This window comes from Myotis davidii, unplaced genomic scaffold (assembly GCF_000327345.1).
Source record: "Myotis davidii unplaced genomic scaffold, ASM32734v1 scaffold592, whole genome shotgun sequence".
Classification (NCBI taxonomy): domain Eukaryota; kingdom Metazoa; phylum Chordata; class Mammalia; order Chiroptera; family Vespertilionidae; genus Myotis; species Myotis davidii.
Window position 1 is genome coordinate 81,810 of NW_006284844.1, and position 26,241 is coordinate 108,050.

At 54.7% G+C, this 26,241-nt stretch overlaps 1 protein-coding gene across 3 annotated transcripts; it reads right to left on the bottom strand.

Moving 5' to 3' along the window:
- Positions 1 to 1,773: 1,773 nt before the first annotated feature.
- FAM120B (family with sequence similarity 120B) lies at positions 1,774 to 25,502 on the bottom strand. 3 transcript variants are annotated; one of them, XR_001512448.1, is made up of 10 exons: positions 24,188 to 25,502; positions 22,280 to 22,460; positions 18,151 to 18,249; positions 16,682 to 16,854; positions 14,433 to 14,525; positions 11,160 to 11,366; positions 9,882 to 9,990; positions 8,249 to 8,341; positions 4,031 to 5,273; positions 1,774 to 2,390 (listed from the first exon to the last, which is right to left on the bottom strand). XR_001512448.1 is itself a non-coding variant. In XM_006755156.2 (10 exons), exons 1-10 carry the CDS (start codon positions 25,454 to 25,456, stop codon positions 2,378 to 2,380), a joined length of 2,286 nt encoding a protein of 761 aa, XP_006755219.1. In that variant the 5' UTR covers positions 25,457 to 25,502; the 3' UTR covers positions 1,774 to 2,377. The 3 variants fall into 3 exon arrangements, 2 of the variants coding, with proteins under 2 accessions (XP_006755219.1, XP_015413870.1); XM_006755156.2 differs by having other exon boundaries at positions 5,225 to 5,273; XM_015558384.1 differs by lacking the exons at positions 1,774 to 2,390; positions 4,031 to 5,273; positions 8,249 to 8,341; positions 9,882 to 9,990; positions 11,160 to 11,366 and adding an exon at positions 11,661 to 13,621.
- Positions 25,503 to 26,241: the final 739 nt, after the last annotated feature.

Genomic DNA, 26,241 nt, shown 5'->3' on the forward strand with positions numbered 1-26,241 from the left:
CGGAGAAGAGCTGGGTCAGCCTTCCCCACGGCAGTGGACACAGCCGGCTGGCCGCGCTCAGGCCCCAGCGTTCAACGGCCACCGAACAAAACCACATGCAGCAAGGCCCCAGGGGCAGCCGACTTCCAGGAGGACTCAGCGGGGTGCAGGCTGGCACTCCCCAAGAGCTGCCGCTTACCAAGGGCAGTGCAGGGTGCTCCTTCCACGGAGGCCCTGCTTGGTGGTCAGCTCGGCCCAGGACACAGGGGGGAGAGCGCCCGACCCAGGCACACGGGACATGAAGGCCCTGCTCTTCCCACCAAGCTGTGGGTCAGAGCTGACATTTCACCACACACGGCACACACACACTCACACGGCAGACATGGCATTCACACACACACACACACACACACACACACTCACACGGCAGAGATAGATACACACGGCACGCACACTCACACGGCACAGGCTCTCTTCCTGCGGGGTCTCTTTTCCTCTGTGAGTCGGGAAACAACTTGCTTCCCTTCCTGAGCTGTGGCAGGTGCTGAAAGAGCTTGAAACTTTAAACCCAAACAGCTAAGATGAGAACCATGAGCGTGTAGCTCTCGGTTCTGAGCCGAGACAAGGGAGGCTATGAGAGGCAGGCAGCTCTGACACGGCACCTTCTCTTCCCTCAAGGACACACCCCGAGTCGTTCTGGCTGCAGAGACCCAAGCAGCAAAGACAAGGCCGCAGTCCCCCAGAACCAGCCCCGCAGGAGCTGCTGCAAGTTGGCAGGCACGGGGCGCCTCCTGTGTGTGTACGCCGTGTGTATAATCATGGATCAGCTGCCTCCTGCACGGGCGCCACACGGAGGGGCGCCCCCAGTGGGACTCCTTCCCTACAGGAAGACAGGCAGGAGGCTTCCGAGAGGGGCTGTGGTCGTGCCACAGGCAGGGTCTCCCAGCCTCCCTGTGCCCGCACCCCGTCATGCTGGCCCCCCTCAGGCTACATGTGTCCCTTGTGCAGTGGGGCTGCAGCCAGTCCCGTGCGACGGCCTGGACTTGACCCCGGCTGCGGCCAGCCTGCTGGGAACCCCTGGGGCTGCGCAGCAACACACCTGTGCCATGACCCGCCTTCATTTCACTCACAGGACGTTTCGAGAGAACGCCGTGCTGAGGAAGCTGTAGGCGTGAGGGTCTGATGTGTGTTTGACATTAAGTAACATTACAACAGTAGCAAATCAACAGAAATCGCCACTCTTTTCCTCTCAAGAGTGTACACATCTGGGAAACCCTACACGGAAGCAAACCCGTCAACTGGAGATGCCACCAGAGGCACAGAGTGGGGGGAGGGGCGGCCCAGGCCACAGGTGACCCTGCCGGACCTCGCTGCCATCCTTGTCCTCTTCGGATCTGGAACGTGAGCGAATGGCCCAAACGAAAACCAGAAGCAACGAAGCCGGTCACACTTTCTCACTGTTTATATTTGGCAACGCACCAGACCTTCCCCACAGCACAGCAGGGAGACGCCAGACCCAGTCGGGCTGCTTGTGCCGGACAAAGCAGGGGACGCGTGGCCTCAGGGGCCTTGTGGCTACGAGCAAGGTCTGGGCAAAACGGTGGCCACAATCCAGGCATCTCCTTCCCCAGTGGAAATGCGAACCTTGTGACCAATGGCATTTCTTTTTATTTAAAAATACATTTTTATTGATTTCAGAGGGCGAGGGAGAAACATCAACAATGGAGAGAGAATCATGGATCAGCTGCCTCCTGCACACCCCACAGTGGGGATCGAGCCTACCACCCGGGCACGTGCTCTTGACCGGAACCGAACCCAGGATTCTTCCGTCCACAGGCCGATGCTGTCCACTGAGCCAAACCAGCTGAGGCGACTAACAGCATTTCTGACAAATCCGAACAAGGAGTCCAGCAGAGTGCTGTGTGTGCCCCTGTAAACCCGGATGAGGGCCCTCAGCCGGGGCCTGGGCCGCCTCTGAGATGAGCCGCTGTGGAGCAGCAGCTCCAACCTCAGTGCGAGCCCGCGGCCGGAGAACTCCCATCCTTGGCCTGAGGCTGCAGGTCTCTCTCCAGGCTTGTCAGGCTAGCAGCTGGAACTACTGCCCTGCAACCACCCCGTGGCATATCACACACACAACCACCCTCATCGCAGGCAGGCCGTGCGGGGTGAGGCTGCGGGGATGCCACGCGCCAGCAGGCCGTCCACCCGAGTTCCCGAGTTCCCCTCTGACCGCCGGCGGGGGAAGAGGCCGGAGCAGCTTTGTCCCCGGTGCTGAGCGCTGGCGATGTGAGAACCTCAGTGCACAATGGTCCCTAAGCAGGATGTGTCCGCTTCCTGTCGCATGTCGAAGTCTGAAGGGATCGTTTCCAGCTGAGAGGGCCTGGGGTCTGGCAGAAGGTCAGTTGGACCACCTGCAACACAGGGATTCACGGTGTGAGAGCCTGTACCTCAGCCAGCCGGGAGCAGTGAGGCCACACCTCCCCGCGGCCCCCGGGGGGCAAGTCCCCAAGGGAGGGGGGCGCCTGAGGAAGTGAGGGGACTGTCAGCTGCAGCTCCGACTGACATGGCCCAACCTAGGGTGTGTGTAGGGGTGCACATGTCGGGGAGTGTGGCTATGTGTGTGTGGGGGAGTATGTGTTGTGTGTGTGGCTGTGTGTGGGGGGTATGCACACAGCAGCTGGCCTGTGGATCTGAACCCGAGGCTGGGGAAGGTCTCCCAGGAGCTCCCACTGCCCAACTGGCAGGGGCTGCAGTCTCCACCTTCAGATCCCCTTCCCAAACGCCGTGCTTCCCGTGTCCAGCCGTGTTCACCGGGCCTGGCCTCACTCACCAGGTGCTCTCAGGGCTGCGGCACGTGGCCCAGTGCTCAGTGCCACCCCGGCCTTGGGGACTCTCCTGCCAGTGTTTCCTGGGAGAGTCTCCCCTCCTCACTCTGCGACAGCGTGTGTCTGCGTGGGGGCAGCACGCGCCCCTCTGCTCACAGTCCTTCCTCGCCTCTTTGTTTCTCTGGTTCAACCACTGCCCCGTCTCCGAGTGGGTTTTCCTGGCTGCTGAGACCTGTCTTTGAGACCAAGTGGATTTTTCATTCCAGCACCACCTCTTTTTGGTTCTACTTCTGTGAAAAAGGCCACTGGAATTTTGACAGGAATGTGACTAAATCAACGGATTGCTTTGGGCAGCACGGGCACTTTAACAATATTAATTCTTCCTACCATGAGCATGAGACATCTTCCCACTTATAGGTGTCGTCTTCCGTTTCTCTAATCAGTGTTTTGCAGTTTTCAGCACACAGATCTTTCACCTCCTCAGTAACAGTTACTTCTAAGTATTTTATTCTTTTGGATGCTATTGTAAATAGGATTGTTTTTCTTAGGTTTTTTTTTGAGAGTCTTTGTTAGTGTATAGGAACGCACTGCACACTATTTGTTCGCTGGTTTGTATCCTGCAGCTTCCCTGAGTTCACTCAGTAGCTCTGACAGTTTGGGTGCATCCTTAGGATTTTCTGTATGTGAGGTCATGTCATCTGCACACAGAGAGACATCTCCTCTCTTTGCACCGTGAATGCCTTTTGTTTATTTTTACTGCCCAACTGCTCTGGTTAGAATTTCCAGAACAATGGCGACTAGAGCTGGTGAGAGCTGGCACCCGTCTTACTCCTTGGAGGACGTTTCCCACCTTTCCATGTTGAACGTGACGCTAGCTGTGGCCTCTGCGCATCACTTGCTTTATTTATTTATTTTCAGTCCTCACCTCCACTGGGGAGCGACCAAACACTGGAAACGAGTGCAGAGACGCCCCCACCTCCCCTCGGCCAACAGCTACGCTTGCTGACGGCACAGACAGCTCCCTGACCCGTGAGACCTGGGCTGTTAGGAAGGAAGAGGATCATCCCGGGGCTGACCGACATCTAGGGGACGAGAGCTGACTTCAAAGTTGCACAAATGAGCAGCAAAAAGACAACACTTTGAAGCAGCAGAAACAAAAGGAACAAAATGTTAGGATTTAGACAGAAAACACCCCTCAGAGAAATGAAAAGGGGGTATTTCCAAACTTGGGAAATCAGGTTGTAGGTCCTACCAGATGTGCCTGAAGAGCAGCCAGATCTGCTAACATCCGTACAGAGGAGCCGCAGGAAGCGAGGCTACTTCACACGCCAGAAACACAAACGCATGACACCCCTGGAGACGGCGCCCACGTCCGGGAAATGCCAGGTCGGGGTTCAGGACAAGACAGGCCGGGGCTCCACGCCCTGAGCTGCCTGCAGGGCTCTTGCTTGGAAGAGGGCAGCCGGGGCAGGGGGTGGGGGGGCCGTGCAGGAGTCCTTCTGGGAGCTGGGGGGTCAGTCAGGCAATCACCCCTCCCCCAGGTTTAGGCCACGGCTGCTGCGAAGGGCCTGGCTTTCAACTTCTAGTCGTTACCAAGGCTCCAGAGGTCACCGGGCTCAGCATGCCACCTCTGGGGTTTCCTGGAAAGCCTGTCAGCGAGGACTGCTTGAGACTCGGTTCCTTTTAAATGTCTTTAATGCTAAGAGCTCTCCGGTGCCCAGCGACGCAGAGCAGCAGACACCCCGATCGGGCTCCTGACACTCACTGCACCCTCCTCTCCAAGAGGGAACCCCGCTGGAGGCCTGCAGCCTGGGCCAAGACCAGCCCGTCGGCACACGCCCGACAGCACACACTCCCAGTCAAGTGAAGGGAGGGCGCCCAGCAGACACCGCCGAGCCCACCCCAGAGCGAACCCTCCCGCCAGGAAGGGAGGAAGCGAGGACCCAAGCAGAGAGCTGGAAGCATGACCTGTGAGGACTGTGGTCAGAATCTGAGAGGACACAGGTCCAGGGGTGCTGGGATGGGAGGGAGCGACACCTCTGAGCACCAGCCCACAGGCTCCCCACGGGCCTGCGGAGGAGCTGGGCAGATGCCCTCCCGCCCTCCCTCCCTCCCTCCCTGCGGAAAGCGAGGCCTGGACCCCGAGCCCGTCCCCTCCAGGCAGAACAGCCATGGCTCCGATGACAAGGAAGGTGCTGCCGGGGATTCAAGTCCAGACTCGCCATCTGTTCTCACCAACCTCTTTCTAGAGAAAAAAGACTTTTCTGGAAACCAAGTCAGCTTAGGGAGGGGTCTGTCCGCAGGACCTGACACCTGGCTCCCTTTCACATCTGGCCCCTGGAGTGGCCTATGCTGTGGCTGTGAGTCTCACGTCGGTGTCTGGTGGACAGCGCACTCTGAGGACGGAAGGGGTGACTTACCCAGAGGAGGAGCCCCTTCTCCACGGGTCCGGCTCCTGCTGTCTGCTTCCTGCACAGACAGGAAACCGTAGTGAGAATGGAATCTGTCTAAGGTGCACACGGGAGAAACCACCATCTCTAAGCAGGCGCCAGGCAATGCGAGGGCGTCTGGGGCTCGGCTCGTCTCCCGTGGGCCCGCCTGGCACTGGACTTTCGCCCACATTGACTCCGCGATGGCGATGGAGGCAGCCTCGCGTGGAAAGTGAGTGCCAGCGCCGCTCCCAACACCAGGCACCCCCCCGCTCCCCCCATTGGAGCTTCCCAGGGAGATGCCCACGGGAACATCCTGCCGAGTCCAGGGAAGACAGCATGCAGCTCTTTCTACAGCAGGGCCCAGGGTGCCCGTCTGGTGCGGCTGCCCACCTGCCTTCCCCCGACACGGCAGCCACAGGTGATCCGTCCCACACTCAACAGTTGATGCTTTTCCCATACAATCTGCCAGGCTCCTGAGGTGATGACGCCCCGGGAGGGCCAGGGGTCTTTGTTGCTCTCGCCTCTCCAAAGTGTGAGGCTCTGGGCTGGGGCCTGGCCCCGCCCTTGTTATCCCAGGGGATCAGAGGCAGTTTTACAGCAGCCGCCTCCCTCAGAAGCACCCAGAGAATGACAACCTGAAGAAATCACAAGCCAATTGGTAGCTGCTGGCTGTGGAATTTCACACCTCATCCCTCACACCAGCAAGGAGGTTAAAAGGTCCTGGAGCTTTGATGCCCGCACCTCCCTGTCCCCTCTCTGCCCTCTCCGCCCTGCAGAGCTTCCCAGGCAGGAGGAGCCCTGGGACTTCCCGTGTGGCCAACAGGAGACAAAACCCAGCAAAAACGTGCTGGCCAAGTAAAGATGTAATTCAATCACGGCGATTAAAAATGAAAAACCAGATTACCCGGCCTGAAAAAAAATGTCCTGGTCACAATAAGAGACTGTGTGCGCACACAAAACACGTTTCACATAGAAGCCCCTAAAGTTAGAAAACATAGGGGCACTGACACATGCAGTGAGCAATACAACCCCCTGTATGTGCCACCTGGGTGTCCGCTTGCACCCCGCACATTGCCTGCAGCCACGGTCTCCTGGGGCCAGCACCCAGCTTCACACTCAGCCAGGGAAGGACACACGACAGAGCTGGCCCAGCTCTGCTGGAGTTGGACTCCTCGTGCCCAGCGGCAGGTACCCAGATCCTATGACACGCACACGGCACCCGCAGGAGGTTGGCACTGAACATAGTGGGAGCTAAGAGCAGGGGCTGAAGGAGTGCGGCAAGGACAGACGGCTTTCCCCAGGTGATGGTGCCGTGGGCAGGCTGGGTGCTCATGCATGGCCTCTGTGGGCAGGCAGTGATGGCCAGGGTGACCAGGCCAGCACCACGGTCAGGTTGCTTTACTGATCTTTTAAAACATGGCTTCATCCTGGCTATTTCAGTACAACTAACATTGTTTGTTTTTTAATAGAAAAAACTCTACTGAGCCCTTGCTGGTGTGGCTCAGTGGACAGAGTGTCGGCCTGCAGACTGAAGGGACTCAGGTTCGATTCCTGGTAAAGGGCACATGCCTTGGTTGCAGGCTCGATCCCCAGTAGGAGGCGTGCAGAAGGCAGCCGTCAATGATTCTCTCTCATCATTGATGTTTCTATCTCTCTCTTCCTCCCCCTTCCTCTCTAAAATCAATAAATATATATTTTTAAAAATAAAAATAAAACAAATAAAAATGCTGATGCCCAGATCTCAGAAATATTGATATAACTGCTCTGGATTGTGGCATGGGCATTGGGGTTTTGTAGATTCCACATGTTTGCAGGCTTGATCCCCAGAAGTGGACGTGCTGGAGGCAGCCAATGCCGATCTATGATTCTCTCTCATCGATGTTTCTCTCTCTCCCTCTCTCTCTCTCTCCCCCTTCTCTGAAATCAATAAAAATATATTTAAAAAAAAAACCTCTACTGAAATAATTCAGCTTCTAACTATGAAGGGAAAAGCCAGGAAGCTAACAGTGACAACACCTCGGGAAAGACCTGGAGGACATGGTCACTGCGCTTGCGATACCCACGGTCCTCTGGGCGCAGGATGCCGCCCGCGCAGCACAGGCTGAGGCTGTGTCTCCGTGGGAAACCCTGACTGCCGGGGGAGGGGGTGGAATGCCTCTTATTCTGAGAGGCTGCAAACACAGGGGCCTAGAGGCACCTCCACCTGGCCTGGGCCACATGCAAACTGTTCACACTCAAGTTTTACTTTTCAGTCACAGCTGACGTTGAACGGGCTGTTCTCATTTCTGAGTGTTCCTTTTCCATCAGGAAAGAGCAGAACCAGAGAACCACAGTGTGCCCCAGGCTGGGCACCGAAGGAAGCTGGGCGAACTCAAGGGGGCACAGATGCTGCACGAGTACGCATAGGAACCCCGTGCCCAGAGGTGGCGTCCACACGAACGCATGGCCTGCCCACTCCAGGTCCATCCTCGCCTGCAGCCCTCTCCACCCGGACCTGGCATTATCTTATCCTCTCTGACTTCCTAAGACCCAGAGGAGAGGGAAATGACAGCCCCAGCCGGGGTCGCTGTGGCTGCCACACCTGGCCACGTGTGGGGGACACGGAGCGGGAGATGGAGAAGAGGTGGGTTCTGAGGGACGGATGTGGCCCCCGACTCCAGACCGGCCCAGGTCGGCCTGGGTCTCCCGTCAGGCGCTCGGGCTCTGCTGTCCTGGGCAAGCAGGTGCATTGAGCCTCAGCCAGAGGCCCAGGGCCTGGGCTGCCCGACACCCTCCCTGCAAGGTGACGAGGTCTGCAGGTCTGGGGACCTGACCAGGTGAATGACGGGTAGAAAACTGACCAGGAACAGACAGACCAACTTGTGCCGGCGAGGACCTACCCCTGCCTCACTGTGCAGTGCGCAGGGCTCTTGTGTGCCCACATACCGCTCCCTGGCAAGCACACCTGTCTCTGACGCAGGCACTGACACTGTGGGCGGCACTGACCGAGCCGTGCGGGCAGCGCCCTCTTACCTGAGCCCTGCTCTCTCCAGTGCTGTCCTTGGTCTGACCGGCTGTTTCCAAAGCTCGTCCTATGGGCGCCAGATCCCGGTCTTCCCCGCCTCCCTGTGGGGACACCAGGACGTGAGCAGGCACCAATGCCTGACCCATGACACGCCACGTGCAGGCCTGGAGCAGGGGCAGCAGTGTCCAACTTCTGTGTCTTTACAATCGAAGGGAGAGCCCGTGAAAACGCAGACGGGGGGCCCTGTGCCAGTGCTGGGGGGACAGAGGCCTGTGGTTGGACGTGTGCCCCGGGGCCTGTGCTGGTGACGGGAGCAGACGGAGGGCACGCGCCCATGAGGACCCGCATCTGTGAGGACCAGTGCAGGGCCTCGGTCGCCAGACCCAATGCTCCAGACACACATCCTCACCTACCCCGACTCCTCCCCCAGCTCCTCGCCATCTGTCCCGACCAGACTTTAACACAGGAGGTCTGACGAGGCCCGACGTACATGTTAGAAATGTGGGGTTTCACAAGGACCCACAGAAGGAAGGTGCCTGCTAGCATGACTAGGCTCTGCACACGCAGAGGCTCCCCAGGCGGCCACCTCACTGGGCAGAGCCCTGCATCCCGCGACGCCCAAGGGCAGCCTACCTGTGCTGGGAGGAGAAGGCTCACCCGGGAGAGGAGGTGAGGTCAGAGCTGCCCCCCTGCCCCAACCCGTCCTCGCTCCCCTCAGTCCCTTCACTCCCCAGGCTCTGCCCTGTATCAGATCCCACACGGCACCTGGTAGGAGCTGGACGTGCCCCCAGGTGCTGTCCTGAGCTCGTAACACAATGGCTCTAGGAAGGATGTGTGCAAGGCTGTGCCAAGCAGAACAAGGACAGCCCACTGGGGAGGAGGCTGCGGTGGGCTCTTATCCGCCGAGAAAGAAGGGGCTGCTCTAGCCACAGGCGTGGATGCTGGCGAAACGAGGCCACAAAATCACTGAGATCCGCTGACGAACAAGAGGCCCATCCACTGGTAGACACTGAGCGGCCAGAGGATGCTCTGCCTCCTGCCCACATCGGTCAGTGAGGGCGCACGAGCGAGAGCTCTCCACCGCTGCAGGTGGAGGTTAGTAACATTGACCCAAAATCCAATTACATGTTGATCTATAATTCTGTAAAAACTCTACCCTAGGGAAAGGCCAGATGTAAGTACGATGTATAATGAGAAATGAAAGCAACCTCAGCGCTGAGGTGGGGGAGCTAAGTGGGTGGAGCCAGCTCTGCTGCTGGCGATATGCGCCCACGCTGCTGGCCGGTGCTGAGGGGACACCAGCCGCAGAGAACAGCACAGAGATGGGAGCACAGGTACCGCAAAAAGCATGACGGTCCACAGCCACCGACAGCTACGTGATTAAAGTTACTGTTTCCTGTTTAACTGTCTTCTCTGCATCTGCTTTTGCTGCGTGCACGCTCGGTGTGGGGAAATATAAACTCGTGTCAAGCACACGCCGCCCAGCAGGGCCTGTGCCCCAGACCCCAGAAGGGCTCCCACCCAAAGCAGCTCTGAGTCACGAATTCACAAGGAACCCTACGACATGCTCTTTCCTAACGGAACCGAAGCCAAAGCCATGTCATCAGCCCGGCCTTCCTCCTGAGACCTGCGGCGACCCACCTGAGTGGAGTGGCTGCCAGAGCTGCCGGCTGGCGATGCGCCGGTCCTCCCGCAGGCAGGCCTTGCACACCACGGACTTCAGCTGGTGGAACTGGGTGAGCCGCGCCCTCTGCAAACAGACCAGCGTCAGACACGCAGGCTGGGGACACTGCGGGACGTCCCTCGGCCTCTGACCTGGCCGCTCTCCCGAGTCCCCACAGTAACCAGCAGTGGTGTCTTCTCTTCTGCAGGTCAGACACACCCTAAACACCTTCACGTCCCGTTGTGACACCTGGGTCACCCACCAGAAGCTGACCTAAAAGTCTGTCCGCCGAAGTGGTACGACTGCACATGTGCAAGTAGCTGACGGAGGAATGAACCCCCGTCTCCCAGCCCACTTCACGAACACCCCGTCGTCCTGCCGCCTGCTCTAAGCCAGAGGCTGTGCACTCAGCCACTCTGCACGGGGTCGAGATGCTAGAGCACAGACAGACCCATGGTGCAGACTCGCAGCTCTGCCCCTCGTCCCTGCTGTGGTAACCAGCCCCGTGGGAGCAACCTCTTCCCTCTGATCCTGCTCCTGTCGTCCACACTTGACATTCTGGCGGCTTCTAACTTCTGAACTTAAATTCCCGAGACGCCCCGCCATGCGTGAGACACGACCACGGGAGCTCCAAGTCTCCTCCCTGCCAGGCACATGCGAGCCTGGCCGAGCCTCGTAGGAGACCTTCCAGGAATCACATGCTTTGCACTCATGAGGACGGACTTCAGCCTGCACCCCAACCTCCCCTCCAGCCTCAGAATCTTTCCAGGTAGTAAGGGGCCACGACTCCTGCCTGGCGTCCACAGAGGCACCTCTGCAGGAAACATCTGTTGTCGCACGAAACGGGGGCGGAGGTAAGCGCCTGAGAGTTAAACAGGCGCGGCCCAGCTCTGCCACCTCAGGACGGGAGGGGCAGCACCAGCACCTCAGGGACACTTTTAATTCTGCTTCCCAGGAAGGCTTGCTTTCGCCACTGTACACGAGGGGGGACCTAGCGGGAGTTGCGGGCGCACGTTGTCCCCTCCCCCCCCACAGACATCTGGGGTCCTAGGCCAGGAGACACGTGTGACAGAAACTGGACGCTCTAGCTCCTGAGCGCCAGGCAGTGTGTCTGCAGCTCTGGGCCTGCACTGGGGTCTCTGTGCCCGCCCTCACATGAGGGGCGTGAGGACACAGCACTGACCTCCCTGTGCCAGGCCACGGACTTGGGAGTTTCACGAGCCACTGGCCCAGCCTGTGGGACAACCGGAACTCACGTTCTGCTCCACGAGGGCCTCCACCGTGTATCCCTTCTCGGTCTGCAGGTACTTCTCGTGAAACAGCTTCCCGTCAAAGACGTTCCAAGGCATGAGGTCACTCGTGCTCCAGGGGAAGCCGCACGCGCTGTTGACCAGCAGCAGCATGGTCAGGCCGCGGACCAGGAGGGAGCCCAGTTGCACGGCTCTGGGGTCCACACGATCGAGCTGTGGAGACCAGACCACAGAGGAGGTGACACGCAGCCCACCTGGGGACAGACCCAAGCCTGTGCTCACACACAACCGCACCACTCGGGACCGAGGCTCGGAGGCAGGGGCCTGTGGAAGAGCCCACACACCTACGTCACACGCCTGCCCGCCCAGATGCCCTGTAAGCGGCCCCTTCCCCCGCAAACCTGAGCCCTCGGGCAAGCTCTGGAGTGCACTCTGCAACAAGAGCCTCATGTAGGTACCGATGGGCTCCCTGAGATGGAAACGTGACCCTCGGTTGTTCTAACCATGAGTGTGATTACTAAAAATACCATTTTAAATAAATACTTATCACTGAGGATACAATGGCTTACAGGGTTGAGGGGCTGACAACTTTTACAATTAAGACGACCTTCCCAACACAAGGTATCTTGTTGCTGGCGAGTCTCCCTGATGGGAAACATCCTGACTGCCCTGAGACAGAGCTAACCTGCCACCGGGGGGACCTGCTGGGCGACAGCCTTCGCCTCCCTCTGGCCTGTGTGGCACACAGGTCACCGCCACCCAGCAGGCGTCCATGGTTCTGGCTGTGTGCACGTCTGCTCAGCCGTCGAGGAACTCAAGTTCAGCAGCTGCCCCCTGGACGTCACTGCCTGTCTAATTCAGTCACAAAACCAGAATAAGTCAGGAGTGTGACACTTTATCCCCTTCGTTAGTAAGGTTTCACTTCACTGACCGACATAAAGAATACCTGATCTTGGGAAATTCACCATAAGCTGGGATTACCGGGCGATCTAAGGTTGAGTAAAGGCATCTGCTGTCCAGGACTGCTTTCCAAATTGTCCTAAAACCATGGCCTACTGATGTCCTCTAAGGCCTGTTCAAGGTCAAGCTCCCTCCCTGCTGAAGAGGGAGATGGGCTCCGCAAGCCGGGTAACCCAGGGGCAGGGCGGGGCCACCTGTGCCCAGGTCCTCTGGCCTTAGCAGCTCTCCACAGGCAGGCTCCTATCAAGGGGGAGATGACACTGGTTTTTAAACTGGAAAGTTTGTTCTTGAGAAACAACGAACCTAAGTGACAGACAGTGTTTGATCTTAGAGATCTTCAGTGAACATAAAGCCTCGGTGAGTCAACAGCAAGCGACCTGACCAGGCGGCACCCGTCAGCTCTGGGCAGCCTTCAGAGCCACCACCCTACTCCCTGCGGCAGAGCCACAGCCCCCGCCACACGGTGTTCCCGCTGCAGGCTTCTCACTGCCCCAGGAGTCCCAAGTGGGAAAGGGATGCACGATCTGGTCTCGGGCAGGTGTCAGGGCTGCAGGGAACGTGGGCCCAGCTCCAGCACCTCCGATTCCCAGCGTGGCTTTCCTTCGCCACTGTACGAGGTGGGACCTAGCAGAGGCGGTGGGCACACTGGGCGTGGTAGACAGGCGGGCACCGGGCCTGGCCCTCGGCTGTCCCCCAGCTCTACACCGGCCACACCACCAGCAGCAGCGCTGTGCTCACCCCAGAACCACCCACATGTCCAGGGTGCTCTCCTGAGCTTCCCTATGTCTGCAGGCGAGGGTCCTGTGTGGTTAAAACTGGTGTGGTTATATATTTTCATTTTCCAGAATATCTTCTCCCCAGAAAAGTATTTCTCAGCCACATTTGCCTTGTTTTGTTTTTCTAATTACGACGTCAGGTTTTGGAAAATAAGCTTTGCTTTCCTCCTCGACAAGCCGCTCAGGAAGAGAACCACACCGAACGGCTGACGACGACTGAAACCAGTGGAGAAGCGGGGCTGGTGGGGAGCTGGCTGAGCAGGCCCGAGCTCCAGCTGCTTATCAGACAGAAATCTCCTCATCGAAGCCACGTGGGGACTTTCACAGGCCACAGCGTTAGTCGGAGGCTCCGAGGTCACCTTTCTGGTCCGAAAGGCCTGGTCCGATGTTGCAGGTTCCACATGGAAGCTGCTGCGACAGGGCCTCCGGGTGGCAGTGGCACAGCCGTGTAAGACGGGCCTCAGGGAAACTACCCAAGCCTTGCTGGGTGGGCGCTGAGGACGGCAGGCACCAAGGTCGGCGGGTACAGGTCTGGCCCTTGTGTCCTGGGGCTACCCCTCAGCTTCCTGGGTCTGGCCCCTGTGTCCTGGGGCTACCCCTTAGCTTCCTAGGTCTGGCGGAGTTGTCTGCAGAGAGCCTGTCAGGAGCGTGCGTGAGGGCAGAGGCTGCCCACCTGCTTAGCTGTGTCTGTCTGTCCTCTTGATTCTTTCATTCTGAAAGGAGAACTTCCGTCTGGAAGGAGGCTGGAGTCAAAGCCAGTGGGGGGAGTGGGAGGCGGAATGGTCTTGCTGCTTAAAAAGGGGGCCCTGGGAGCTACGTGTGCTCTCTAGTTAAGTCTGTTACTTTGATGACTTTCCCTCCTAACTCTGCAGATTCTACCCTAAATCCCATCTCCCTCCGGGCTGCATGAGGCATGGGGAGCCCTTACAGAACAAGGAACACGCTCCGTGCTCTGGAGCTGTCGGCTGAGCACCACGGACAGCTGCAGCTGGTCCAGGAAAAGCCATGTCGGAGCACTGAGCACCCCCGGAGAGGAGCCCGGGCCTGCCCAGCTCCTCCCTGTGCTATGTCGGTGAGACAGCGCCTCCTCACCTGTGGCTGCCCTTTCAGCATCACCACAGAGAGCTGGCTTTTCTTCCTTTAAATTAGAACACCTTCCCTCACTCACAGCTTCCCTCAGCCTGCTGTCCAGGGCATTTTCCCAAACCGCCTTACTCCTGGGCACAGGGTCTTTCTCACGGAAAGGGAAGAGGCAAGAACCTGGCAGGACATGAGGGCCCTGAATCCACTTCTACTCCGCCAATAACAGGGTGGTGGGAGGCGACCCAGTGTCAACAGACTACAAAGTCCCACTTGGCGTCAACGTCCCCTTCATTTCATGAGAAGCTGCGTCCAGCCTCCCATCCACCTTAGTTCCCCACCTGTGAACAGCAGGAGAGGGCATGGTGCCTTGAGCTCTTTCTACCCTGCTTGGCTGTTTAAGGTCGCTGGGTCCCGACCACAGCCAGGTGTCCTCTCACTGGACAGTCCCCTGGGCCAGTACCTGTACGTCTGCGAGATGCCCAGCTGACTTCCCTGAGAGGCACAGGGCCTGAGCGATGAAAGCGTGCAGGTCCTCCAAGCACAGTGTGTCCACCTGGGAGGGAAGGAGAGCCGGCGTTAGCTCTTCCAGACACGGTCGCAAGGACTGGCTACAGGCACACGGTGTTCAGATCTCAAGCAGCGGAGGAGACGCAAGGGGAAGTGAGTAGGGCCTCTCTCCCACTGCCCAGGCCACGATGGACCGAGCGCCTGCGGACAGGACAGGGTCACACGGAGGATATGGCCTCACTGGGCGGCTAGGGCCGAGATGAGAACCCACCCTCAGCAGCCCCAGGGGAAGCTGTGTCTCCGAACCCCAATTTAAAGGCAATCAGGACCCCCAAAATATGAGTCCCCACCAATCCTTCATGCAATGAAAGCTCTAGGAAGAGCATGAGGGAGAAACAAGGAGGCAGAGATGTGGAGAAGAGCCAGGCAGGGAGGGGACCCAAGAGCCATGATGGACGCAGACTCCATGGGCCTCCTACTCAAGGGAGGAAAAGGACTGGGACCAGCTGAGTGACCCCCTCAGAGGGACCCGGGAGCTCCAAACAGGACGTGCCCCCTGCGGGAAGTCCCGGCGAGGGGAGACTGACGCTGCTAAGCTCTGAACATTCCGACCCACCGTCACCTCCCTGTTCCATTTTCACTCCAAAGTAGTTGTTGCCTTTGTGTAAATAACAACTTGCTTATCTCGGGGAAACACCGTCTACACAGGAGTGGTTCTCATGACCAAGAAAAAGAGCCCCCTCTGCAGACACAGGTCCCAGCAGAGGAAGTAGTTTCAAAGCCACAACCTGCCTCTGCGTTTCACCTGGGCCTGTTGGCAGGTGACGCCACCTCCTGCCCTGAGCCACGTTTGGAGGTGGTTTAAAAAGGGCCCTTGGGCACTGCTCCTGCCCTGCTTTCTCACCGCCCACACCCGGCCGCCAGTTACAGCGGACAAGGCTACCCTGCAAACTCCTAGCTACACGACACTGCAGAGCGTCACAGGGAGAGCACTGGCTCTGCTGGTGGAGGGTCCAGCGCCCTCTCTGGGATGCACGTGCCCTCCCGGAGGCTCTTCCCAGACTAGTTTCTGTGCAGGATTGTACACTGAACAGAATGTACTTTTATCCCAAATCACCCCCAAAAGCATCTAATTTAAGCACAGCTACATGGAAGTGTGAGAATTCTACAAGTGCACCTTCTGAGCAGACTGACGAGGGCAAGAATGATCCTGTGAGTGACCATCAGGACCTCGCTACTCCAGGGACACCACTGCGGGCACTGAGGCCAGGAAGCGGGGAGGTCCCTGAAATGCAACTCAGCTATTCGTGAAGTGAATGCAGATTGAAAACAGAATCACACAACTTCCCACTCCAGACAAATAAAATGCATGGTTATGCCCAACAGACCCACGATCAGAGCCAAAGACAGATGGCCTGGAGGGGAGGTGATGAGACAGCTCTGTGGCTGAAGACAGACCCTCTGCTCTTGGGGTTGGGACAACGGAAACAGAAGTGAATGTAAAGTAGGACAGTTGGGGCAGGGAGGTGGGGCTGGGGATGGACACTGCTGTGCGTGTGGAAAACTATGAAAAAGGCCAATCTTTTCATTGGCTTTTATAATTTTCATATGTAAACTAAGTGTAAAATGAATGAGGAAGGAGCTGTCCAGCCTGCTGAAGGGTCTGACAGGGACCTGGGGCTGTGCCTGTACCGGTGGCCGGGCCCGTGCAGTGGGCTGACTGATGGCGATGGGGACGGCGAGCGCAGCCTTCACACAGGCGCGCTGACAAAGCACTCCCCATGTTTTCTACTCTGGGATTGTCCCAGGACCCGCAGGAGGAAGCTGTTACTCTGAGCTGTTCTCAGCTTAGAGTGTGAAGGGACACGCTCGACTTGTTAGGAGGAACGGCTGGCTGTGACTTGGGAAAGCTGAAGCGGCACAGAGCTGGGCCCTCCCCGCACCCCGTGCCCAGGGACAGGAAGGGCCACCCAGCAGTCACACAACAGAAGGGGTCTCCGCGCCCTAAAGCTCTGGACGCAGAACCAAAGGGCAGGCGGGGCTTCCCAAGCCCGCTCCTTGCGTGCACTCGCGTCTGAAGGCAGGCCCGGCAGAGCCAGTGCTCAAGGACCAGCCCTGGACAGAGGGATGCAGCCACCGCCTGGCTGCCCCGAGTGCTGCCTCTCACATGAGACGGACGCCACAACAAGGAGCCCAGGTTACCTGCACAAACAGGTAGGCGAGGAGGCAGCAGAGCCCTTGAAAGGGGCTCTGCACAGCCTGCAGCTCTTCGCTCGAGGAGGAGAGGTCGAAACAGGCGAGGAGCACCTCTACACGCCGTGCGTGGGTTCCGGGCTCATGGTTCAGCCACAGCAGCTTCAAACTTGGCGTTCCCCCTGCGTGAAAAGTCCACGGAGGCCATTTACATCAGTCTGCACCAGCGAGTCACTACATGCTTCCTCTACAGCGGTTCTCAACCTTCCTCACGCCGCGACCCTTTAATACATACAGTTCCTCATGTTATGGTGGCCCCCCACTTCATTGTTACAAATTGAACATAATTAAAGCATAGTGACTAATCACATAAACAATATGTAATTATCTATGTGTTTTCCGATGGTCTTAGGTGACCCCTGTGAAAGGGGCGTTCAACCCCCAAACGGGTTGCGACCCACAGGTTGAGAACCGCTGCTCTAGAAAGACAGGACCAGAGCGAAGGATGCGAGCCTCTCCCTCCTGACACCTGGGGCTTTAAAGCTCAGAGGAACCAGAGACAAATGTCAGCAGAGTCCTGGTCTGAAGGCTGCGCACACGCATTTCCCGGACGACACTGCGCTTCCGTGTTCCGAGGGCACGGCTCTCTTCCTCCCTGCGTGGTGCCCGTGGAGTCAGGAACGCTTTCTGGAGTCCGTTCCCAAGCGCTGCCCTCAGGAGCGCTGGGCTGAGCCACCAGCTCATCTGGTCCCTCTCTCCACCCGCCCGACAGCCTCCAAACTCCAGGGAGCAACAGGCCCAGCTGCAGAGCCCGACATGCCCGGCCGTTCTGCTGGCTGTAGTGCCACAATGTGCATGGCTCCCCGGGACCCCACGGTCTGGGAAATAAACCCTAACGTGTAACTTTTAGTGCTTCATCTGTCTGTTATGCACGCATCTCCATCACTAACGTCAGAGAAAGAAGCCCCTTGCTCGTTACCGTGGATCAGAACAACAGCAGGAGGAAGACACAGCAGAGAGGTGCTGCAACGTGGAGGACGCAAGCATTCGCTTTAGCTCATTGTCGGCAACGTGCTTTTCCTTCCCTCTCATTATGTGTTTGAAGATACCTCTCGTGGAAAAGAAACTGATTTCCAGTAAAATAACTTTCCATGCATTTAAATACGCTCTCAGCAGCGGGAAGAAGAGCAGGTTTGTGCAGAGGATCAGGAACCCAACCCTGTAGGCTCAGTGGGTCGGGCTGGGGTCCGGCGGTGACGGGCTGTCTGAAACCCTGAGTGGAGCCCAGCAGCAGGATGGCCACGCAGGTCCCCGTGCCGCCCTCCCTCTACCGTGAGCAACAGAGGCCCTCCTCCGGGCCCACTGAACTGGCAACTAGTGCGTGTGCAGTTCTGGAAAACGCATCTCCAGGCGAATCCGTGACTGCACTCTACCCCGCGGGGAACAACCGGTGCCCTGCTTGACCGAGGCGTCTGTACCTGGGAGGCTCATCTGCAGAGGCCTGACGAGGTCCGGGTGCGTCAGCGGGTTCCCAGAGTACACAAACCACTCCTGGACGGGAGGAAAGCTGGCACCATCTGAGGAAAGACAGTGGATCGGTAGAAGCGTGAGGGCCAAGTGTCCCCAAACCCAGCTCTGCCAGGGACCCTTCCAAGCAGAGGTAGTGCTTCCTCCTGTCTGAAGCCTGCTGCCCCGAGCTCCCCAGCCTCAGACACTCCCCTCCTGTCCTCAGGTGGAGGCAGGTAAAGAGCACCAGGCCCCTCTGTGGGTTCTTCTGTGTCACAGGAACAGGTCGGGTGGCTGCACAGACCCTCAGGGTGCCTCCTGCCACGAAAGGTGAGGGCAGAGGCTGCACTCACCAGGATAGCTTGGCAGCGGGCGGACTGTCCTCACCTACCCAGAACATCCAGACGGCACCATTTCCACTTTTAACCGGATCACCCTCCTCAGAAAAGCTCTAGCTCCATGCCTCCAAAACCCCGAGCCAGATGCAGTGTTACCCGAGGTCTTCAAGTCACAATAAGCCCATTTTCCTAAAAAACCCTAGAGTTTGGCCATTCTCTGGGGCACCACTTCATTTCAGAGGTTTTGATCTGTCATCACTTTGAAATTATAGCAGACATGTTTGCAAATAATTTGGTTTGTCTGAATTAAGATGGAAGTCATCTTAATGTCCATATACCAAGAAAAAGAGAGGAGGAAACAGCCCAGAAGTCCTAAAAGAAAAGGCTGCCTCTCCCCCTGGCACTCGACTGGCTGGGTTCTGAGGTCCATGAGCGAAGGGAGACCTCTCAGAAAAGCTCTCTGCAGTTTTCATCTCCCTCGGCTTGGCCATCGCATGGAGATGGGAGGCTCAAACCTGCTCCTGTCACCCCGACACATGATGCCGCTCTGTCAAACCCATGTGCAGCCAAGACATGTCTCCCTGGGAGCAGCATGGGTGACTGCACACTCCACCTCTCCACGCAGAAACCTGTCGGGTCACGTGCCCCTCCCCCGCCCGGCACCGACTCCCTCCCAATCTGGGTCGGGGGCACATGTGGGGCATATGGGGCAAAAGAGCGCAAGAAGCAATGTGGACGTCAACCTCTCAATTTTTGGGATTGTCAAGTTTGTAACAATCTTCTAGGTTTTTAAAGAATATATTTGTCCTATGAAGTATCACCTCACACCTGTCAGAATGGCTACTATCAATAAATCAACAAACAACAAGTGCTGGTGGGAACCCTTGTGCACTGCTGGTGGGAAGGCAGACTGGTGCAGCCACTGTGGAAAACAGTATGGACTTACATCAAAATTAAAAAATGGATCTTCTGGCCCTAACTGGTTTGGCTCAGTGGATAGAGCGTCGGCCTGTGGACTAAAGGGTCCCAGGTTGGATTCCGTGCCAGGGCATGTGCCTTGGTCGCGTGCACATCCCCAGTAGGGGGTGTGCAGGAGGCAGCTGATCGATGTTTCCCTCTCATCGATGCTTCTAACTCTCTATCCTTCTCCCTTCCTCTCTGTAGAAAATCAATAAAATATATTTTAAAAAATGGATCTTCTGTTTGACCAAGTGATCCCACTTCTGGAACTATCCCACTTCCTAAGAAACCCGAAACGCCAATCAAAAAGAATATATGCATCCCTGTTCATAGCAGCATTATTTACAGTAGCCAAGATCTGGAAACAGCCCCAGTGCCTATCATTAGATGAGTGGGTAAAAAAGCTGTGGTACATTTATACCATGAAATACTATGCAGCTGTAAAAAAGGATTTCTTACCCTTAGAGACAGCATGGAGGGACCTGGAGAGTATTATGCTAAGCGAAATAAGCCAGTCAGAGAAAGAGAAGTATCACATGATCTCACTTATAAGTGGATTCTAAAGAAAACAACAAGAAAAAACCTGACAAACAAAATAGGTCCAGAGGTATGGATGCCTGGAACAGAATAACAGATCTCGGAGGGAGGGAGGGTTTGAGGGGAGGGGACGGGAAGAGATTAACCACAGAACAGATCTGTATAACCCAAGGACACAGACAATAGCATGGGAAAGGCCTGGGGTGGGGTGGGGCAAAAGGGAGAAAATGGGAGACACCTGTAATACTGTCCACAATAAAATTAAAAACGTATGCATATGTATCTGTCCTTGTAGTTCTGTAATGCTTTTATACTGCTGTTTAATCTACAATTGTGTGTGTGTGTGCTCATGGTCCTTAAAAAAAACAGCATAACTTTCCATTCTTTTTTATGTATTATTATTTTTAAAGTTACCTTTTAGGTCAGTATCTAGGATTTCAATGAGTGAATGGCCTGCAGGCACTTTGCAAAGGTGCCACGCCTGCTGGACACTATGTACCACAGGGCTGAGTGCCCATAAGACTGGCAGCCCTGCCCAGCCCACTGGGCGAAGAGAGGACCCCAGCAATAGGACAGCTAATCCTGTCAGGGGCTGCTGCTCGCCTGGGCTCTGCGCCAACATCGTGAGCCACCGCGATGCGGAGGAGCAGCTTCTCCTACCTCCTCAGTGACGTCGCCAAGATGCTCAGTGGGGAGATAAAACTGAGAGACAGGGTTAGAATCCGGAAAGAATGGCAGAAGCCAGGAGGGCGAAGTGGGGAATGACTGCAGGTTCTTCCCACATTTGGCCATAGCGCTGTCTAGCCATCCAAATACCATGTATCCAACTATAACATACTGGTACATGCAGTTTTAGTAAGTGGACCCAGGCAGTTCAAACCCCCATTTTTCAAGGTATCTGAGGATGCAGGCCAAATGTAGTTGTAGGTGAATTTCTGATTCAGCATTGTTTTGTTCAAGGGCCAACTGTACCCTAAAAATAATTTGAGGCAAACATTATTCTATAATGTCAATTCTTTTCAGGATGAAAATCTTTTTAAATCATCAATGTGTAATCATTCATGTTCAGAAAGACCCATATAAGAAAATAAATTAAACAATATTTGTCCCCAAAGCTTATTACATAGGTTCTTTTGTTTCTGTTTTATTTTTAAATATATATTTTATTGATTTTTTTACAGAGAGGAAGGGAGAGAGACAGAGAGTTAGAAACATTGATGAGAGAGAAACATCGATCAGCTGCCTCCTGCATATCTCCCACTGGGGATGTGCCCGCAACCCAGGTACATGCCCTTGACCGGAATCGAACCTGGGACCCTTCAGTCTGCAGGCCGACGCTCTATCCACTGAGCCAAACCGGCTTCGGCATTGTTTCTGTTTTTAAATCAGCTTCTTTCTCGTCACCTCACATCAGATAGGATGGTGCAGTCGGCCTCTCTCAGGTGACAGAGGTGACAGATACCACTGCATTAAGCACCACGCATCTCTAGAAGTGCTCTTCTCCTCCCCTCACTCCCAGAAACCATTCCTCAGAGCGGGTTTGGGGCCTGATGGACTCCTCGGTACTAAGGTATCCCAGGTTACTGCCCTGGCCCTCATGTCCTCTCCCTATACTCGCTGCTATTGCGCAACAGACAAAAAGATGGGGAGACACATAGACTTATATCAAATACCCTAAAGGAAAATTTTGCTTATATTTTAAAATATGATGTACTAGGTTTTATATAATTATTTTATGAAAATCTCATTTTGAGGGACAGTAAGTAGACACTGTCTCCTAATCATAAACAGCTACTCTCTGCAGAGGAAAGGGTTTTCACATCGGAAAAGCACAGTCCTCTAAGGCATAAATAGGGAACATTTCATAGAAACAATGCTTTTTTTTTTTTTTTTTACAGAGGAAGGGAGATGGATAGAGAGTTAGAACCATCGATCAGCTGCCTCCTGCACACCTCCTACTGGGGATGTGCTGGCAACCAAGGTACATGCCCTTGACCGGAATCGAACCTGGGACCTTTCAGTCCGCAGGCCGATGCTCTATCCACTGAGCCGAACCGGTTAGGGCAACAATGCTCTTTTTTAATGACTGCGGGCAACTGCTGGCTGAGTAGACTCAGAGGCCTGTGGCCTCCACCTCACTTTAAGTGGATGTTGGTGGTATCCCACCACAGCCCCCACCAAGGAACAAACCCTGTTTAACTGCATCTGTGTCTTCAGTGGCCAGTGTCAGAAACCGCCTGTGCCCTGCATGGTCATGAGGACTCACCATGGCCATCCGCCAGCAGGAGGGAGTAGACACGCTGCCGCACCGGGCGGTAGACGAAGGCCTGGCTGGGCAGGGCCTGGTCCAGGGCATCCTCCAAGGTGTTGCTGCACTCGATCTCCCCGCTGGCCATGATGTTGTACACAAGGTAGCTCTCCGCCTGCACGTGCTGGGCTCTAGCAACCTGCTCAAAGTTTAGACACAATGGAATTCTCCTTGCAAACACAAGGACGTTCAAACAGAAAAAGTCAGCACTTTTATGTCACACACCAGTGTTTTAAGGCACACAGCAAGGAATAACTGTCCCCCAGGCTCAAACTGGCATCTGTGTTTCCTGTCTTCTGGGCTTCTGGCTGAGAGCTTTCTTGCTCCCTGTTCTCCAGCCCCAAGCACCTGCCAGACTCGCTGACTCTGCAGCGTGGTCCTCTTCCTCTGTCCACCTGAGAGTGAGGGTGGTGGACAAGGCTCTGCCCGACCTATCTCAGCCACCACCGTCTGCAAGCAGGACAACCACTGCCCTCCTCCAAGCAAGCTCTTCACACTAACAGTCAAGGCCCCTTTACAGTGAAGGCCTCAACTCCTTTCACCCACACACAGTTCCGGCCTCAGAGAACCTGCCATCACCAGTCCCAGTGCACAGCTGCAGTGCTCCCAGGAATGCTTCACCCTCTCCCACCTGCACCTGAGCTCCCAGCGCCCACTTCACCAGCTCCTCTCCATAAACAAACCTCTGCTCCCCTCCTCACGGGGCTCGCCTCACACTGACCCTGTGATCTCCCCACTAAATTATAAACTCCTTGGGCTGAGATGCTGGTCACATTCATTCCTTTGCTCAGTAATCTGAAGGCAGGTGAAGAGATGGATGATTTAAATGATTCTACTTTCTTATCAAATAAGAACTAAACTCAGAAGGGCTATATATCTACATGTCAGTTGTATTTTCCTGTGAAGAACATTCTTATTACTGCAAGAAAAAATTCATCTACATTACGACCCAAAATTTAAGTCTAAATAGTCTATAGCTAACGGCACTTAAAATGTGGCAGCAGGATAACTTGGAATATCAAAAACTTGGTGAATCCGATTGTCTCATTGTTTATACACACTAGTTATGTTGATTCATTAATGCAGACTTAAGTCTTAATCTCTTTATTCCTCACTTTCTTCATATATAAAATAGGTTTAATAAAAGTGGCAACCTATCTAAGCAATAAAACAAAATTAAAAAAAAAAGTGGCAACCTCACGAAACTACTGAGGATTGAGGTAACACAGGAAACACACCTGGCTGACACATCCTGTGCGCTCAGTGAGTGTCAACTGTTGTTATAAGGCTAGACAGACTACAAAAATGTCCATTTCATTGTTAAAATGTCTTTTTAAAAATGTTATCTTACTGTTCAAAGTATTATATATGCCCTCCTTTCCCCCACTTTAATCCCTTTCACCTCGTGCCAGCCCCCACTAAAATGTCTTTAAATCACAACAGAGGACAGGCTAGCAGCTTTAAGATTTTTTAAAAAAGTATTTTAAAGAGCTACGACTTGATACTCTAGCCAACTGAAGATCATCAGAAGTGACCCATTTCCCTATGTGCCTGCTTGAAGCACATCAGCTCCACTGAGGTCTGGCTCCACTACTACCTCTTCTGGGAGCTTCTCTCTATCCCTTAGCCCCCAGGGATCTCTCTCCTTCAGAGCCCTCTTCTGGAACAGTCATGTGACAATGTCAAATATGGTTTAGAATGTGAGTTTTCAGGGCTTATGTCATACTTCCTAACTAAACTCCTGGGTCCTATTCTGTGTCCCCACAGCACCTTACCTACTGCAGGCGGTCAATATTCACTGACGAGTGCCTTGATGGATGCGTTTCCATCAGGCCGTCATAGATAAGGGTGGGCTTATCTACCTACCTTTAAGATTTCGGTGTCTGAAACCATGGTTACTTGTCGCTTGATTTCAGGCTCCATATTCACGGGGTCTTCCTCCTTGAATTCAGGGTCTGTACACATGGGAACTTCCTGCGTGGATTCAGGGTCTGTACACATAGGATCTTCCTGCTTAGACTCAGGGTCCGTACACACAGGACTTTCTTGCTTGGATCCAGAATCTGTACTCTCAGGACTTCCTTGCTTGGATTCAGGGTCTGAACTCTCAGGACTTTCTTGCTTGGATTCAGGGTCTGAACTCACGGATATGATCTGCTTGTCCAAAGTTGTTATAGCTTTGGCTTTTGGGGAAATCCATGGAGATTTCTGTCCTGGTAAAAGATATGATGCCATCCCCTTATAAAAAAGAGCTTTGTTTGGTCCCAAAGGTAACATCTCTTCCAGCTTTTTCTCACCTTGATATAAGCGAAGGACTTTAGCTATGTGGTCTGCTACAGCTAAGATGACGTTGCCTCTCCTGTCACAGTTCTCCTTCACAGAGGTATAGAAGGACAAGCACTTGTACCGAAAGGTCTCAAACATGCCTTCCGGGACGACGTCGTTGCCCAGCAGGCAGGCCAGAAGGGGAAGGTCTGCCAGGCAGAGGCCCAGACTCGCACAGAGCTTCTCCCTACAGAGCATGACAGTGCTGAGGCTGTCCAGGCAGAGCTCACTGATGGAAAAGTAGGGACAGGAGTCATAAATTAAGTAGTCGGTGTCTTCTCCGAGGATCCCTAGACAGTTGTTCTGGAGGCCGTAAGAAGCCACCTCATAGTCAGCCTCCTGTAAGGAGCACAGGGTTTCCTGACCCAGCGTCTTCAGAGCAAACCGCGTGAAGATGGCCAGCCCCGAGGGGATGAAGAACATGCTCCTGCTGGGCTGTTCCCTGTGCGTCTTGATATAATGGAAAATCCGGGCAATCTCCCTGTTGTTCTTGAGTCTCCGTTTCACCCACACATCTCTCTTCTCCTTCTCCACCATGCCATCAAAGAAGAATACCAACTTGATGCCAACATCTGTAAAAGTTCTCACAAAATCTCGCAGGACAGAAAAGTATTCCTTCCACTGGCCACCGCAAACCCATGACTCAGGGGTGTACCAGTACCTGAGACAGCACATGGCGTCCACCACGATGGTGGGCGTGCATCCGGGATGCTTGCTTTGGTGCTGCTCGGCCAGCTCTTTGAAATTCACTGTTGTACATACATGTGGGCAGCTGCTTGCCACAAACCCCTGCAAACCTCTCACACCCATGACTGACCTCCCAGAAGGATCTGGAAAGGAAAGGAAAGGAAAGGAAACCAGTTATTATGGCACCTTACAAAGCCCACACAGACAATGGTGAATAGCCATTCTCTATCAGGAGCCTAAAGTTTTCCATAAAAACACGTGAGGAACTTTAGCTAAGTGTAAATTACTTGAGTTGGACTTTTCAAAGATAACATAGTGTAGCTTCTTTTTAAGATTTTAGCTAAGACTCTTATTTAAGAGATTTCTCAAATGGATTCAAAACAGGCTAACAGTTTTCAAAAAAGTAGTATTTTCCATCTAGGAACCCAAATAGAAGTTAACTCTGAAAACCTAAAAACAAAAATGGCTATTTCTCAAAATAATTTTGCTGAGTTGAAAGAAGCCAGATTTTTAAAAAAGTACACACTATGATTCCATTTGAATATAAATTTTTGGTTCATTGAGAGCTGAGCTCATTTGAAGTGGCAGAGAGCATCTGGGTGGGGGCAAGTTAGAGGGAGGGATTTACAAAGGGGACTTTTGGGGTGATGGTTCCATTCATTACCTTGATTGTAGTGATGCTATCATGGGTAAACACATGTTACCTGTAAACTCAGCCTGTGCAGTTTCCTCTATGTCAACTACACCTCAATAAAGGGGTTGAAAAGAGAACTAGCTGGCTCTAACAACACTGGTGTCAGGGGCACTGCCCACCAGCAGTCAGAAATCCACATGTAAGTTAAGTCAGCCTCCTCCAACCTCAAGTAAACAAATACAGTACATAAAAGTTCACTATGGCCCAGCCGATG